The sequence below is a fragment of the Garra rufa genome, chromosome 6 (assembly GCF_049309525.1).
Source record: "Garra rufa chromosome 6, GarRuf1.0, whole genome shotgun sequence".
NCBI lineage: Eukaryota > Metazoa > Chordata > Actinopteri > Cypriniformes > Cyprinidae > Garra > Garra rufa.
Window position 1 is genome coordinate 10,629,284 of NC_133366.1, and position 18,775 is coordinate 10,648,058.

Sequence of the window (18,775 nt, forward strand, 5' to 3'; positions counted from 1 at the left end):
ACGTCGCGCATGCGCAAAACACACGCTTGACTGACGCAGAAATGGGCGGGGCCTGGTGGCTCAGCCATTTATGTGATTGTCCAGATAGTATTAATCTAAATAATAAGTCTTTTACCTGTTTACAGTGTATTTATGTTGTATTTCTCAGTAGTATTTATTCAGGTGTGAAGCATTATCCAAACCGCTGCTAAAACGTTAACTGTGTGGTCACAAGAAAAGTGTTACTTTCCAACGCGATTGACAAGGCTAGACCAATCACAGTCGTTTGTGATTATTCATTTTTGTACACGTAAAAATATAAACGTAAAATTGATTTAAAAATAAACGTTATTGATTATATACATATAAGCAGAATTTGTCATTAATATTATAATTAATATTTTTAATTAATATTTACATAATAGTATTTTTTTTATTTAAAATAGCAGTTTTCTATTTGAATATATTTTACAAATATAATTTATTCCTGTGATCAAATCTAAATTTTTAGCAACATTACTCCAGTCACATGATCCTTCAGAAATCATTCTTATATTCTGATTTGCTGCTCAAAAAACATTTATTATTGTTATTATGTTGAAAACATCCTTCCTTTCCTTTCTTCCTTTTTTTAGAACAGCTGAGTGGAATTTTTTCAGGTTTTTTGATCAACAGAAAGTTCAGAAGAACGGAAATCTGAAATTGAAATCTTTTTATTATAAATGTCTTCATCATCACTTCTAATCAATATAAAGCATCCTTGCTAAATAAAAGTATTAATTTCTATAGTTTTCTCCTCCCAAAAAATTATACAGACTCTAAACTTTTGAATAGTATAGTGTATAATGTTACAAAAGCTTTTTATTTCAGATAAATGCTGATCTTTGTGTCTTTCTGTTGATAAAAAAATCCTGAAAAACTGTACTCAACTGTTTTAAATACTGATAATAATAATAATAATAATAATAATAATAATAATAATAATAATAATAACAATAATAATTAAAATGGTTCTTGAACAGCAAATCAGCATATTAGTATGATTTCTGAAGGATCATGTGACACTGAAGACTGGAGTAATGATGAAAATTTAGCTTTGATCACAGGAATAAATTACACTTTAAAATATATACAAATAGAAAGCAGTTATTTTAAGTAGTAAACATATTTATATTATTATTATAAATATATAAAATAATACATACAAGAAAAAAAATTATGCTTAATTGTATCAACATTACATTTGATAATAAAACAGTATTTTCTGATTTCTGACTACTTTTATGTATAAATGAAAAAAATATATTGGTTTGGAGCCACAGCATTTACTTGTATGTACTGTAAGAAAATACTTTTTTTCTTTTTTTTTTCCGCTCAATGTCCGCGACGCAAAATGATGTACGTCATTAGCGTGAGACCGCATTCACCAAACACACAACACACACAGTCAGTGACTTCCGCGATCGAAGCTGGCGAAAACAAACCGGAGAACCGACATAGCTGAGAAATATAACGCTTCTTCGTCAAACTCTCGGCCAGTTATGGTATGGAGAGCCCGAACAGGGTGAATGAATTCTGGGGACAAAGCGAGACAAAAAGGACCAGCGTGTGCAGGAAGAAACACCTGCGGACAGGTGTTTGACAGAACCGGACGGAGTCCGCTGGACCGGCTGCGCTCTTTTATCCGAACCCTCTTTCAGCTTCCAGTGACCCTATTGCGGGCTCTGTTCCTGCTCTTCTTGTGGCTGCTCCGGCCGCGCCGCCGAACCATGGCGGCCAGGGCTAAAGATCGCGGTTCCGAGGGCTGTGAAGAAATTGCAGAGCTGATCCGAAACTACCATAAACAAGCGTTCGAGTTCATTTCCTTGGCTCTGCAGATCGATGAGGATGACAAAGGTAGCCTATCAGTCTTTATTACTGTTATGTATGTAAATGTTTGTGAAAACGTAACGTTATACCAAATTAGTTGTTTGTTTTGTAGATGTAATCTATATATGGGTCATTCCAGCTTGAATCATCAAATGGTCCCCACCTGACCCCCTCAGAATTGTCTGAAAAAAAAATCTATGTGATGGGTAATATGCCCAATAGATCATATACAACATTTCAGATCTCTACTGTGCATTTTTTTTTTTTACAAAAAAAAGTTTTTTACCCCGTTTTGGCATCATTGTCTGAGTGTCCATGTTCAGACTGAAATATCTCCAGAACTGCATGAATTACAACTCACAGCATTGTTACTGAATTTACACCTGAATGCTGGCCCTGTACATTTCTTCGAAACTATTACTTCGAAACTATAAGGGTTTTCAGATGTCCATAGAAACCTCAATTTTCAATGTTTAAGCATCAAACTTGGTAAATGGTTCACATATGTTATATTGAATTATGAATACTTCACTATTATTATTGTCAGTAGTAGATGTAGTAGTTTGCAAGGTTTTTATCTTTAAATCATTTTAATATTATTAATGCAAACCAACTTTTTGTAAGACTCTCTTGTGATAAATATAGCCTATTTGAAAAACAGGAAATCTTTCACTGAAGCATTTCAGCAATGCACATTGTCTTACCTGGTTTTGTGTTTGGTTTTACTTTCACTTTATCTGTCAAGGAGGATCACATACTTTGTCAGTCCCTCTTGTTGACAGTTGAGTACTCAGAAGAAATGCATGTCCAATGCAGATATTAAAAACTAGAGAATGGGTTGGATAATAATCATTAATTGCTGATTTATTTGTGAGGTATGCTAGTAATTTATAATTATAGCAACACCTAAGTAGGTTGACCTAGTCCCATCCATCTGATTACCTAAACAATCTGTTTGGTAAGGTAGAATCGATTTGAAGCCACAAGAACCTTTTTTTTTTTCAGAATAATTTCTATTGTTTCTGTTTAAAGTGCTTATACTTTTGACTAAGAATAGATTTCTGAAATGATGGCTGCTCTGGGATCAGACCTTGGATGTCAGCCATGATTAACCCAGTCCCAGAGCTGTCTTTGCGGTCAGTAGAACAGTTTGATCCCTGAGGTCAGTAGAGTTGAGAGGCCTGATTCAGGTTGACAGGGATTGTGCTCATCAGCAGTCGAATGGAAAATGAGGCCCCATGTGTTGGCACTCAGTTAAAGGGGTCATGACATGGATTTTTTTTTATTATCTAAATATGTTCTATGAGGTTTACTTATAATATTAATAGTTTTTTGCACACAAAAAAATTATATGTGGAAAAATACTTATTTTCAACCTTCATTCTGACCTTCTGTCTAAAACGACCTGTTTTAAGGGGCTTGTCCTTTAAAGCTGGTCAGTAATTGGCCGCTGTTATGATTGACTAACGTCATCGCATAGGAAACAGTATCAACGCCCCTGTTTATTGCATGTGAGTGTTTGACAACATAACCAAAATAAAAAGGTAATTTCCAGACAAGGCATTATAAAATCATTTACTTACCATTTGTGATGCAGATCTAGTACCACTTCATCTTTCAGCAAATGTTTTTTTTTTTTTTTTTTTGTGATTTTATGAACTCTAGATTACAAAACATAAGAATAAGATGACTGTTCATCAATGTGCTCCTCTGGAGGCAGTGTTTATGCAAGTGTTTTTGCGCAAGTGACGTCATCTTGCACCTCAGATCGAAACGAGACGTTTTTGGCGCTTGATTAAAAAAATGCTTTGTTTTCAAATGAGGAGGAGGTTTTAAGTTATTTAACCTGAAGGATGTTTTAATGGTGCAAAGACCTCTTATATGCCAAAAGATCAAGGCAAATTAGTATATTCATGTCATCACCTCTTTAAGAACTGAATCAGTGACTCAGTTATGCTTATTTTAAGGCTTTATCTAGTTCACTTAGCTCTGAGTTAACATCTCCTAAAACCCTGGTTTAAAGTCGCATCTAACTATATAATAGCTAAATAGTGTCGTTTTTAAACTCCATGTAAAGTTAGCATGTAAAGCGAGATGTACAGCAAAAGATAACCAATTATAAACCACTTTACTGAGTAACTTATTAAATATTCTTGAGAAAAAAATTTAGTGGTCTTATAAACAGTTCAATTTCTTTAAAAAAAAAATAATATATTTACATTCAGACATTTAGCAGACGTTTTTATCCAAAGCGACTTACAAAAGAGGACAATGGATGCAATCAAAAACAACAAAAGAGCAATAACATGCAATTTTTTTTTAAAAATTATATAATAAATAAAAAAAAAAATAGATCGAATAAAAAAAGAAAAAGCAACCTAGTGTTAAAGGCCTAAAAATAGATAGAATACAACAAGAACAGAGAAGCTAGTGTTAGTTCGTTTTTTTTTGTAAAGAAAACAAGCAGTAAGTAAATTAATAGAGATAGAATACAACAAGAACAGATAAGCTAGTATTTTTTTTTTGATATATACATATCATATCATATATATATGACTACCATTCAAATTTTTTTTAAATAAATCTTTGCTTTTATTCAGCAAATATGCATTAAATTCGTCAAACGTGACAGACTTTTACAAAAAACAATATGTTTTAAATAAATGCTGTTGTTTTGAACTTGATTTTTATCAGATAATCCTGAAAAAAATTGACAAAAAAATTTTGAGCATCAAATCAGCTTATTAGAATGATTTCTAAAGGATCGTGTGACACTGAAGACTGGAATAACGATGCTGAAAATTCAGTTTTGCATCACAGGAATAAATTACATTTTAAACTATATTCAAATAGAATACAGTTCATTTAAATTGTAATAATATTTCACAATATTACTGTCTTTGTATTTTTATTCAAATAAATGCAACCTTTGCTAAGCATAAACATTAAAAATGTTTAATTCTAAACTTTATTTTATTTTATATATTATATTATTTATTTATAATAATAATAATAGTATTTATTATTATCTTTAATATTATTATTAGTTGATTTTTAAATGTGAATGTGTTAAATATTGTGACCTGGATTTGTTCCACACATCATATCATGTGGTTATGTTGTTTTTCTGTAGTCTCATGGAGAGATGCCAGCGGCATCAGTGAAAACAAAGCACTCTGTTCAATAGGTTCATTGGCTGTTTCTCAATCCCATCATGCCCAGGGCCATATGATTGGGCCTGCATGACATTTAGCACATACTGATTATTTTAAGAGCATATTTCCAACTTAAAGCTCTAACATAAAGCATTGGCAACACATTACTGACAGTAAAATTTGTGACATGAAATGTATCTGAAAGTTTACTTTCTAACCCAGATGTGTCAATTTAAGCTTTCAGCATTATTCATTTTGTATGTATAATTCCTACAAAATAGCAAACAGTAACATGTCTAATCATAATCTGCATGTGTTGTAGGTGATAAGGAGAAGGCAGTGCAATGGTACAAAAAAGGCATTGCTGAACTGGAGAAGGGCATCCGTATTCAGGTCACTGGAGCTGGTGAGATGATTCACTCATAATGATTTCCATTGTGTAAAAAAACTGTTATGTTTTAATTACATTAGCTTTCACTTTTTATTTCGACACCGAATGCAAACTGGTATTATACTTCTATATACTATTATACAATCACAATTTGACCCTGTTTTCTTTCTAAATGTACATTCTAGACTTAAAGTAAATGAAGTCCCACCTTACATTAAATTTTTTTTTCTGAAGACATTTGATAGAAAGTTTTCAATTGGCTCTTTTAGGTGAGAAGGCAGACAAAGCCAGAAGGCTTCAGGATAAAATGACCAACAACCTCACCATGGCCAAAGACCGGCTGGAGCTTCTGGGTAAGCGGATGCAGTGAGTTCACGAGGATGTGCTGCTGATTCATGAACTCTTCTGAGAGATGAGCTCATTTGTTGGGTTTGTGTGTGTTCACCTCACTCTTTTGTGAAAGCGTGTCTGTGCTTCTGTTCATTGTTGAATGATTCAGTTTTATGCTTGATCATATAAAGGTGAAGTGTTGTTTCATGTCGGACCATTCGCTGAAAAAATGTTGAAATTAGCGCTTACTGCACATTGAAGTGGAAGATGAGTAAGCATTTTAAAAAGACACACTTCCCTGTTATTGATTCAACCATTTTTTATGAGCACACACTCTGTTCTTCTTTCTCTCTCAGCGTATGTGACCTTGGACCACAAAACCAGTCATAAGTAGCACGGGTGTCAAAACTTAATTTTTGATTAATAATATGCATTGCTAAGAACTTAGTTTGGACAATTTTCTATTTTGATTTTGCACCCTTTCCAGATTTTCAAATAGTTTTAACTCGGCCAAATATTGTCCTATCCTAGCAAACCATACATCAATGAAAAGCTTATTTGTTCTTAATTAAAAACATTACCCTTTTGTGGTCCAGGGCCACATACAACACTTTCTGTGTGTTTCTACTTTGGTTCTTCCATGAATCTGTCAAGAAATCAATCAAGGACATGTCCATGTCACACCAAAAACAAAAGAAAAAAAATACTTAAGGTTTTTACTAATGTAAAAACTGAAATGCTTTGTTTAGTTTAAATTATTTTAGATTATTTTAATTATTTTGTGAGCTTATTACATTTTTATTGTCATTTGCTATAAGGAAAAAACGTTATTATTCAAATACATCATGAATTTGTTTATTAGTATTTGTTTTGTTATTTTTAACTAGACTTCTCTTTACTTAAAGAGGTAGTTCACCCAAGATGTAGGTGACTTTTTTTTCTTCAGTAGAACACAAACGAAGATTTTTAACTCAAACCGTTGCAGTCTGTTAGTTATATAATGGCAGTCAATGGGACCCCCCATGGCTTTGAGAGTCAAAAAAACATACACAGACGAAACCAAATTAAACCCTGTGGCTCGTGACGATACATTGAGGTCTTAACACACCAAACAATTGATCTGTGCAAGAAACTGAACAGTATTTATATAATTTTTTTACCTCTGATCCACACACGAAAGCGATCTGTCGCATGTATATGTCACTCATTATGTACACAGTTCGGAGAGATTGTGGGTACGATGGCTATTTAAAATGGTAATTACTTGTGCTCATACTGATTTTTGCAACCAATTAAAAACTTAAAGATTACACTCATCCAGGAGTGACTCCCAACTTTTGAGCCTGATCGACTGAAGTTATGATATAAATACTGTTCATTGTCTTGCACAGACTGATTGTTTCATGTGTTAAGACCTCAATGTATCGTCACAAGCCGCAGGGTTTAATTTGGTTTTGTCTGTGTATGTTTTTTTGACTCTCAAAGCTGTGGGTCCCATTGACTGCCATTATATGACTGACAGACTGCAACGGTTTGAGTTAAAAAATCTGTTTGTGTTCTACTGAAGAAACAAAGTCACCTACATCTTGATTGCCCTGGGAGAAAGCAGATAAATATAAAGTTTTCAAGTTGTTTGGGTATCCCATTTTTTTGTATTTTGAGGTGAAATGTGACCTGGATATGTTTTGTGCACTCTTTTATAACTTCTATTCTGCTTTTTTTTTTTTTTTTGTCTGGAGGTTTTAGTTTCTCCTGAAATGTCTCTCTTTCTTCTTCTTTTTCCTTTTCTGCAATCACAAAGGCCAACTGCTTTCAAAGTCCCCAGCAGAGGGCTGCTCTGATCACACTGGCCTGTCTTTCTCCAATGGGAACCTGCGTCCAGGTGGGTGTTTGCCTTGAATTCTGGGAGATCTGTGTGCTGTGTCAGAATCTGATCAGAGAGACTCTACAGTGTATGTATGAGGATATGTTTGTAGTTGCAGGCAGTGGAGCCGTTTCCAAAAAGAAGGACACTCTCACAATCACAAATCAATCCCATCAGCGACCCAAAAACCCACCCAAATCTGCTCCTGCGACGTCCCTGCACCGCACAGCTTCAACCGGACACAGCGGCAGGACTGGCCCTCAGAACAACCAGAAGGTTTGTCTCACAAGAGACTTCAGACTGTCAAGCTTTATCTAATCATGTGCCATCTTAAAGGGATAGTTCACTCAAAAATGAAAATTCTGTCATTAATTACTCATCCTCAAGTCGTTCCAAACCTGTAAGACCTTTGTTCATATTTGGAACACAAATTAACATATTTAATGAAATCCGAGAGCTTTCTGTCCCTGCATAGACAGTTTTTAATTTGTGTTCTGAAGATGAACGAAGGTATTATGGTTTTGGAATGACATGAGGGTGACTAATTAATGATAGATCCTTTTAAAATGCTGTCAATGAAGGCAGCTGACTATGGATATGGCTGAACTTTGTTGTGGTGTTTTTGATTTTGTAGGGGCCCTCGGCAAGAGGCGGTAACAAACATAACGCTAAAGCCAGCAACACTGCCGCTGCGTCACCTCAGAAGAAGAGAGACATGAAGAACTTTAAAAATGTGGACAGCAAACTGGCCAATCTCATCCTCAATGAAATCATCGACAGGTATCATTTCTATGACTCTTATGCTCACCAAGACTGCTTCTATTTGATCAAAAATACAGTAAAACAGTAATATTCTGAATTTATTATTATTATTATTACAATTTAAAATAACTGTTTTTATTTTAATATTTATAGTCCTGTGATCAAAGCTGATTTTTTTTAGCGTCATGTTTGTTTCAGTGGAGCTACGGTGCAGTTTGATGACATAGCAGGGCAGGAATTGGCAAAACAGGCCCTTCAGGAAATTGTAATCCTGCCTGCTCTACGTCCAGAGGTTTGTCTCAGCGTCTGTAAACATGTTTCGTCTCAGGCGGTGTAGCCTAGTGGTTGAAGACCTGAGGCTAGTTCCAACAAACCCCATCCTTAACATAAGAAAATCTTATAATTATAATTATATATTTCTTAACCTAAGGAGGTTTGATGAAGCCGGCTGTTGGGCTGGTAACCAATAGTTATTTTTAGGTTCATGATGATTCGTGGCTCATCACTTAGCTCCAGATTACTGTATTGTAAATCACAGTTTTATCTTTAGTAATCCCATGGTGGTTAATGTACCCCTAGAAATCTGCAGACATGATTTGTTGTTTCAACAATGTTGGTACTCTGTACTGTTGATAATATAGAGCAGATTATATTTTATAAGTTTATAATTTACTCGTATGTTTATAAAGATTATTTATGTTGGTCTTCTCAGCTGTTTACTGGTCTCAGAACTCCTGCTAGAGGCCTGCTGCTCTTCGGCCCTCCTGGAAATGGGAAGACCATGCTGGTAAAACTCAAAAAAGGCTCTTTTTAGGTATCTTTATATACAATAAGAGCAGAACTGTATATTTTCCATTTCCTTACAGGCAAAAGCGGTTGCAATGGAATCTAATGCTACATTTTTCAACATCAGCGCTGCCAGTCTCACCTCCAAATATGTGAGTATTCATGAGATGTTGCCTAGAGACCATCTATAGTTGCACTAATGAACTACGTCTTCCTCTTCCTCCTCAGCCATGGAAATCTATGGCAGGCCTTAGAACCGTTTATATGAAAATGCCAAAATTGGGCACATTTACTGGAGTGGTCCTGAATAGTAATCTGACCAACTTTAAGATCTGTAGTGCAACCAAAAGCACATTTTATTCACTTTAATTTTGGTATGGTACTTTTGACACTGAACACTTTTGACACTTTTTTGCACAAAATTTGGTAGCAATCATTAACAGCGTGTCCACATTGCTCAGGTAAAGTACTTGAGAAGTTTAAAGACTTTGTTGGCTATAAATAACTTTTTGTCATTACATGTCTTATTCGTGACAATTCAGATCATTTCTCATTTTCCATAGCTTTTCTTATGAAGCATTTGAAAGTTTTTTCACTGTTACTTCTACAAATCTTGTCCAATTTTTTCCAAAATTGGCTCAGACTATCTTTAAACTGAGCCACATATAAATGACCAAACAGATTTTTGATATTCACTACTGACACCAAAAAACACATTTCCAAAATCGTCCAGATATGTGTTTTAAAAATTTCTTTTGGTTGTAACTTTTTGGTTAAACGCCATGATACAATTGCACATTGAAAATATTGTCCATAATTTGTTTTCTTGTCATTACATTCCTCAGTTTAAGTGGATTCAAACAATATCCTATTTGTCCTGTTTTCCAGCATTTTGAAGTATATGGAAAGCACTTTTTTGCTACTCCTCCTATAAATATTGTACAAATTGGGTTAGATTTGGCTCAGATAATCATTGGACCAAGCCATACCGAAATGACCAAAAGGATTTTGATATTCCTCATTGTTATTGAGAAACACCTTTTCAAAATCAATCAGTGATTGTTGTCGTGTACTATCTTATTTCAGAGTGCTAATCTGAAATAAGGCACACTTCGGTCACATTAACAGCTAAGTTAGCTTAGTTTGGTAACTAATGCTATTGTGTGTCCCTTCTCACACTGGAAGCTGTCCTTGGCATCAGGGCATTTGTGTGATAAGCGAGTGGCAGCCCCAATGGAAGGTTTTGTGTAAACGCCCGTATCTCTTTCTCATGTTTTTTTCAGCTCAGCATTGCACTTTTAGCATGGTAAATCTCTCCCCTGCATCAGAACGAGCATGTTAAGCAGCAGGCGCTTGTTCTTTTGGCTCTACATTGCTTTTCTTCTTCTGTTTCCTATGTTTTGATGTTTGCTGAACATTATTGTTAATAATAAATAAATGCTATTTGTTGGTGTTTAAATATTATTCATAGATGTTGTTAACCATATTATAGTTTCTGCTGTTTTATAAAGGCAGTAAGCCACTCAAAGTCATCTTACACTCGCTTTTATTTTGTCATAAGAAATGTTTATTCATGTTGATGTGTGTGTTTAGGTGGGAGAGGGTGAGAAACTGGTTCGAGCTTTGTTTGCTGTTGCTAGGGAACTGCAGCCGTCAATCATCTTCATAGGTGAGAACTGTCAGTCAGACTCATTCATGTTTCAGGACTCTGTTTCTGTGAATGCGTCATTAATGGTGATTTTGATGCAGATGAGATTGACAGTCTGCTGTGCGAGAGGAGAGAAGGTGAGCATGACGCCAGCAGAAGACTCAAAACAGAGTTCCTCATCGAGTTTGATGGAGTAAGTGTGTGTACTTTAGCTGAAAATGTACAATTTACGATCACAGGTGACTGACGCTCCTGCCGTGTGTGTGTGTGTGTGTGTGTGTGTGTGTGTGTGTGTGTGTGTGTGTGTGTGTGTGTGTGTGTGTGTGTGTGTGTGTGTGTGTGTGTGTGTGTGTGTGTGTGTGTGTGTGTGTGTGTGTGTGTGTGTGTGTGTGTGTGTGTGTGTGTGTGTGTGTGTGTGTTTTGTAGGTGCAGTCAGGAGGAGATGAGCGTGTGTTAGTGATGGGAGCCACTAACAGGCCTCAGGAGCTGGATGAGGCTGTTCTTAGGTACCGCTGACCTGCAGTCAGACACTTACCTTAAAAAAACTTCATATTTACATTGTCTAATATGTTTTTTCCCCTCACAGGCGATTCGCTAAACGCATCTATGTGGCTTTACCTACAGAGGAGGTACTGTTCACATTAGGGTTGGGCAACAGTGATTGATATTCTTTTAAATGCTGACTGAATTTTGATTAAATTCAAGTATTTCTCCAAACAAAGTCAAGAAATATTTGTCTAGACATTAAAATGTATAGTTAATAATATGGAAGGCAGTTTATTAAACACAATTAAATATGTACACACATACACTACTGTTCAAAACACATGTAGAGTTGAAGTCAAAAGTTTACATACACCTTGCAGAATCTGAAAATGCGAATTATTTTACCAAAATAAGAGAGATCATTTATTTAGTACTGACCTGAATCAGATATTTCACATGAAATATGTTTGCATAAGTCCACAAGAGATAATAATAGTTGAATTAAAAAAAAATGACTATGTTCAAAAGTTTACATCAGTTGATTCTTAATACTGTGTTGTTACCTGAATGATCTACAGCTGTGTTTTAGTGATAGTTGTTCATGAGTCCCTTGTTTGCCTGCTGTTCTTCAGAAAAATCCTTCAGGTCCCACAAATTCTTCGATTTTTCAGCATCTTTGTGTATTTGAACCCTTTCCAACAATGACTGTATGATTTTGAGATGCATCTTTTCACACTGAGGACAACTGAGGGACTCATATGCAACTATTACAGAAGGTTTAAACGCTCACTGATGCTCCAGAAGGAAAAATGTGCATTAAGAGCCTTTTTCAACTTTCAACTCAATTTGAAGATTAGGGTAAATGTAACTTATTTTGTCTTCTGGGAAACATGTAATTCTCTGTTGTAGCTTCTAAAAGGCAGTACTAAAAAAAAAAAAAAAAAAAAAAATTAGTTTAGGCAAAATAGGAAAAATTGACACATCTTCATTCTGTTCAAAAGTTTTCACCCCCGTGGCAACAGAATTAAGAATCAAGTGTATGTAAACTTTTGAACAGGCTCATTTTTATAAATTCAACTGTTTTCTCTTGTGAACGTCTTTTAAGTAAAATATCTTATTGAGGTCAGTACTAAATAAAAAAACAACATGCATTTATTATGATCCCTCTTATTTCGCTAAAATAGTTAACATTTTGCAGATTCGGCAAGCTGTATGTAAACTTTTGACTTTATATGTTCACAAAAATAAAGTAAAAACTAATATTGTGAAATATTATTACAGTTGAAAATAACTTTTATATTTGAATATATTTAAAAATGTATTTTATTCCTGTGATGGAAATTCAGTTGTTGTTTTTTAATTAGTTCAACTAATTCAATTGTTTTACTTGTTGGTTAATAATATTTTACATTAATATTAATAATTAACTCGTTGTGTTTCTGTAAATTTATAACTAATTCACTGATTTTTTTTTTTACCACAGTCATTTGACTTTCCTTTTATCTCTGCCTTGTTAAATTCATCTGCATCCTGTTTGCTACACTTGTTTTGGTTTTCCAGTTAATTAGCAATGAATACAGACACTAATACATTTTGTGTTTGTGTGTTTCAGACTCGCCTGAAGCTGCTCAAGAACCTCCTCAGCAAACACAAAAACACTTTATCTCAGAAAGAGCTGAGTCAGTTAGCCAGGTAAAATACATCTTCATAAACATATAGCCTATGCAAATGTGGCCATTCATTCTGGGTAATTATATAATGTATGCTGTGTTTTCAGGATGACAGACGGTTACTCAGGCAGTGATCTGACCTCACTGGCTAAAGATGCTGCTCTTGGTCCTATACGAGGTACATTTTATTAAATATTTTAATAAAATATACCATGATGTTTGGTCTAGAGGTTGACTTTTTGCAAGATAATTGTGTCCTGTTCTTTCTCAACACAGAACTGAGGCCTGAACAAGTGAAGAGCATGCCAGCAAGTGAGGTAGAGAAAATTAAGCAGTGTTATATAAATCATTAAGATACTATTATTTATTTTTAGTTTTAGTATTTTTTTCCCCCCCTCACTTTATAGTTGTGTTGTTGTTTTTTTACATATGTGTATAGTTTTTTTTCCATGATTTTGTAGATTTATTTATTTTAGTGCGTTTTTAGTAGTAGTAAGTTAAATGAAAATGAGAAATGTTGCTTTGTCAATTAGATTTTGTGTATATTTTGTACAAGTTTTATTTCGCTCCATTTTTATGTCAAATACAGATGAGGTCAAACGTTGCAGAATCTGTAAAATGTGAATTATTTTACCAGAATAAGAGCGATCATACAAAATGCATGTTATTTTATTACTTAGGTCTGACCTGGCAAAAATATTTCACATAAGATATGCTAACATATAGTCCACAAGAGAAAATAATAGTTGAACTGATAAAAATGACCCTGTTCAAAAGTTTACATTCACTTGAACACAGGTAACTGTGTTGTTACCTGAATGATCCACAGCTGTTTTTTGTTGCTGTTGAGTGATAGTTTTTCATGAGTCCCTTGTTTGTCCTGAACAGTTAAACTGCCTGCTGTTCTTGAGAAAAGTCCTTCGGTTTTTCAGCATTTTTGTGTATTTGAACCCTTTCCAACAATAACTGTATAATTTTGAGATCCATCTTTTCACACTGAGGACAACTGAGGGACTCATAAGCAACTATTACAGAAGGTACAAATGCTCACTGATGCTCCAGAAGGAAACACGATGCATTAAGAGCTGGGGGTGAAAACTTTTGAACAGAATGAAGATGTGTACATTTTTCTTATTTTGCCTGAATACCATTTTTTTTTTCATTTAGTACTTCTCCTTAGAAGCTACAGAAGATATGTACATGTTTCCCATAAGACAAAATAAGTTACATTTACCCTAATCTTCAAATTCGAAAGTTTTCACCCCTGGCTCTTAATGCATTGTGTTTCCTTCTGGAGCATCAGTGAGCGTTACAACCTTCTGTAATAGTTGCATTTGAGTCCCTCAGTTGTCCTCAGTGTGAAAAGATGGATCTCAAAATCATATAGTCATTGCTGGAAATGGTTCAAATACACAAAAAAGCTATATGTAAACATCTTTTATGTGAAATATCTTATTCAGGTCAGTACTAAATAAAAAAACAACATGCATTTTGTATAATCCCTCTTATTTTGGTAAAATAATTAACATTTTGCAGATTCTGCAAGGTGTATGTAAACGTTTGACTGTAACACATTTTTTTATGGTTTTACTTTCATTTTTAGAATATAATAAACTATAATGATATTAAATTCATTCTTAAAGGAATCTATGCTGTCACTTTAACTGCATTTGAGTTCTATTTCCCCGGTAAAACACAAACTATCTTAGTCTTTATGCTAATCTGTCCATATAACAACAAAAATATCTTTAAAAAAATTGTCTTAAAATGTGAAAAACTTCTGAAATCCTAACCAATTGTCACTTGCTGATGGAACACTCATTTATACAAAGTGTTCATATGCACATACTATTTTTAAACATACCAGCAAAATAAAGTAAACTGTGACATATTATACACACAACTTCTTCAGTAGGCTACCAGTAAAACTGATTCAAATTTGGGACCAAACATTATTCAGACACTTTGACCCTTATCAATTTGTTCTGACACAGTTCTTGTCATATTTCATTACCATTTTCTAAGCTATAGCGAATAAACTGTGCTAGTGTAAGAAACGGTGTCTGAATAAATTTTGGTTTGACTGTAGCGTGCTGTGCTTCTCCCTCATGTTTCTGTCTTTTTCTCTTGATTAGATGAGGGACATCCGTTTCTCTGATTTTGTCGACTCACTCAAGAGGATAAAGCGGAGCGTCAGTCCTCAAACGCTGGATCAGTATGTGCGCTGGAACAGAGATTACGGAGACACAACGGCTGTATGACATCCACACACACTGGAAGGAGGAAGTCAGATGTTTTTACTAAAGACCTGGAATAAAAAAAAATCTTGGGAGGGAATTTCTATTATTTTGTCTTTTCTACGGTTGCCGGAGTTGGACTGAATTTGCAAAGTGGACAGCAAAGCATGACAAAAGATTTTTCTACAAAACCAAGAAACATATTCCTTTCATTCTTCCCCTTGATTGGTGTGAATGATAAAGCACTTGACGTCTGTGGGGTTTGTGTGTTCTTAGATCAAATTGTTCCTCTTTTATTTTGTTGCTCGATGTGTTTTTGCTTCATGTATCCATATACAGCAAATCCTCAAATGGTGGTGTGATGAGAAACAATGTGTGCTACAGATTATAAATGAAGGGTTGGAGAATGTATAGAAACTATTCAGACTCAATTTGTATTTGTAGGACCAGGACTTCTTCTGTTTTTCCATTTGAAGTCACTAGAGGGCGTCAGTTGAGACTTTATGTGAATGTCTTCTGCTAGAACTCAAGTCATGCTATTACTCCATGTACAGATGTTTTTCTTAAAGTCTGCTGTGTCTTTAATAATGTTGAGTTTGAAAATGTTTGCGGTGAACAACTGGAAAATGCTTTGATTCATTTGTAAAGTGCTTAACAGAAAAAAAGATTGTACTAACTGTGTTGTTGATTTTAAATTGAAAACAGTTAAGTTTTTTGAAATTCTGCATCATATTTATAAAATACAAAAATAAAAATACTTTTATAATCTGAATATAATTTAGATGTTAATGTCTGACTAAGAATGCAATATGTCATCATTAATGGCAAATTTTCAAATGTTTGTGCAAAGATTAATTCATTTGGCAAGTGCATGTTTAAGAATTCAATTATATTTAGAATATATATATATATTTTATAACAAATATAATTTGGCAACAGTTTGATTCATTTGTAAAGTACATATTTAAAAAAAAAATTTAATAATATTTCTGAATACATAAAAATAAAATATATATTTTATAACAAATATAATTTGCAACCATTTGATTCATTAAGTACATATTTAAAAAAAAAAATATATATATATATATATATATATATATATATATATATATATATATATATATATATATATTAGTGGTGGGCCGTTATCGGCGTTAACGTGCTGCGTTAACGTGAGACTCTTATCGTGCGATAAAAAAAATATCGCCGTTAATCTATTCTCAAATTTGGGTTGGGAGCTGGGTCTAAACTACGCAAGCTATGATGACTTTCACCTTGATAGTTTAACGCGGATGTATACCGAAGACTATAGAATACGGTCGCGCGTTTACGTCTCCTCCGCCAAAACACAGACGGGGTCGCGTCGTCCTCCATTCATAAAAACCGAATCTACTATAGCGAAATGCCACGTAAATTCGTAGTTTTTTGGATTCATAAATCAAATGTTGGTCTGTCACTTAATTCAAATCGCGATATGGACTAGTGTATGTGAAAACTGAAATGCAAAAAGACCGTTTTAATATGAATCCGATATGTTCCGTTTGCCTAGCTGTATGTATGCATTGCGGAGACGAGCATTTACTACACGCATACTGAAACACACGTGACGCTCCCGGTAATTTTTGGCATTTGCATCTCACATGAACAGATAAACTCAATCTCCAAAACTGCTGTGAGTGTCACTTTTACCGTTTCATTTGAGAAAACTAGCATCATATCATACTGTATACACAGAAACTTCACGGCGACCTGTCAAAATAAAAGTACGGTGTAACATGTAACCCCCCCTGGAAATGTAGGGGAAACACTGGCTACCATAGATATACATACGTAGATGTATATTTTTATCACACTGTACAACAATAATACTGTTTTTTTTTTATTACAGTAAGAGCTAAATTTAGGGTTGGGTAGGTGTTGACGTTAAAAAAACAATCTAATAGGTAGAAAAAATAATTTCATTGTTAGTTAGTTAGTACATCTTATTGAACATAATTTATTTTCATCAACAAATTATCATAGAACAGCTTTATGAGCTTTATGATCCATTCTCAAAGACTTACTTTTAGTCATTATTTGGGTAGCACACATATTCTGAATGCCTTCAGCAGAATTCAAATTAGCCATTTTAATCTAGATTAATCTAGATTAATTCCAAGATTTAATCTAGATTAATCTAGATTAAAAAAATTAATCTATGCCCACCCCTAATATATATATATATATATATATATAAATGTTTTAAATTATATTTATAATATATAAAAATATAAATTTTTATAACAAATATAATTTGGCTACAATTTGATTGATTTGTAAAGTACATATTTAAAAAAAATATAAATTTGGCAGGTGCATGTTTAAGAATTCAATATTTAATGTCTAATTTTGCAGCGTGCCACTGGGCAACAATTTGATTTATTTGTAAAGTACATATTACAAAAAATGAGTTATATATATATATATATATAATAACAAACATAATTTGGCAACAGTTTGATTCATTTGTAAAGTACATATTTAAAAAATTTTTTAAATAATATTTCTGAATACATAAAAATAAAATATATATTTTATAACAAATCTAATTTGCAACCATTTGATTCATTTGTAAAGTACATATTTAAATTTTTTTAATGTTTTCAATTATATTTATAATATATCAAAATAAAATATATTTTTATAAAAATATAATTTTTGTTTTTAAAGTACATATTTAAAAAAAAAAAATTATATTTATAATAAAAAAATAAAATATGTATTTTTCATCAATGTAATTTGGCAACAGTTTTATTTGTAAACCACATATTTAAAAAAAATTACAATTATATTTATAGTATATAAAAATTATTTTATAACAATTTTGCAACAATTTTTAAAGTACGTATTTTTAAAAATAAAAAAAAAATTACACATTTTTAAAATTATATTTATAATCAAAAATATAGTTTGTGTAACATGATTTGACAACAATTTGATTCATTTGTAAAGTACATATTTAAAAAAAAATTAAAATTGTATTTATAATAAAAACACATTTTTATAACATAATTTGGCAACAGTTTGATTCATTTGTAAAGTACATATTAAAAAAAAATTAAATAATATTTCTGAATACATTAAAATAAAATATATATTTCATAAATATAATTTGCAACCATTTGATTCATTTGTAAAGTACATATTTAATTTTTTGTAATGTTTTCAATAGGGCTGTCCCCGACTATGAATTTTCATAGTCGAATCAGAATTTTCGAATCTTTCTATAGTCGACCGATAGTCGAATCATCTTATGTGCGTGTGTGAATGGGTTGGGAGGGGCACGACACTATAGTCAGCAGGAGGGTAAAACTATTTTTATTTTATTTTATAAGCGACCAAAACTGCCTGCCAACTGACAGACAAACTTATTTAGGTTTAAATAAAAACACAGAACGCGTCTTTTAGTTCTAAAAACGCGAGGCGCACAGCACTGCCTTTTTTGGTGACTTTTAATGAAAGAGCAGTGTGCTGCGGTTTTTTTATGTTGCTAAGCAACGACCAAAACAGCTGTCCTGTCAGTCAATTCAAAGGATTATAGCGCGAGCGCTCTAAC

At 33.3% G+C, this 18,775-nt stretch overlaps 1 protein-coding gene across 2 annotated transcripts; it reads left to right on the forward strand.

Moving 5' to 3' along the window:
* The first annotated feature begins 1,421 nt into the window (after window positions 1-1,421).
* Window positions 1,422-15,954, forward strand: spast (spastin). Of its 2 annotated transcripts, XM_073842187.1 has the most exons (17): window positions 1,422-1,875; window positions 5,326-5,409; window positions 5,664-5,747; window positions 7,526-7,606; window positions 7,701-7,864; window positions 8,223-8,368; window positions 8,549-8,642; window positions 9,063-9,137; window positions 9,217-9,288; window positions 10,730-10,805; window positions 10,886-10,977; window positions 11,211-11,290; window positions 11,371-11,413; window positions 12,883-12,962; window positions 13,048-13,118; window positions 13,217-13,257; window positions 15,076-15,954. In XM_073842187.1, the coding sequence occupies exons 1-17, from the start codon at window positions 1,548-1,550 to the stop codon at window positions 15,199-15,201; spliced, it is 1,737 nt and encodes a 578-aa protein (XP_073698288.1). In that variant the 5' UTR covers window positions 1,422-1,547; the 3' UTR covers window positions 15,202-15,954. The 2 variants fall into 2 exon arrangements, with proteins under 2 accessions (XP_073698288.1, XP_073698289.1); XM_073842188.1 differs by lacking the exon at window positions 7,526-7,606.
* The last annotated feature ends 2,821 nt before the right edge of the window (window positions 15,955-18,775 follow it).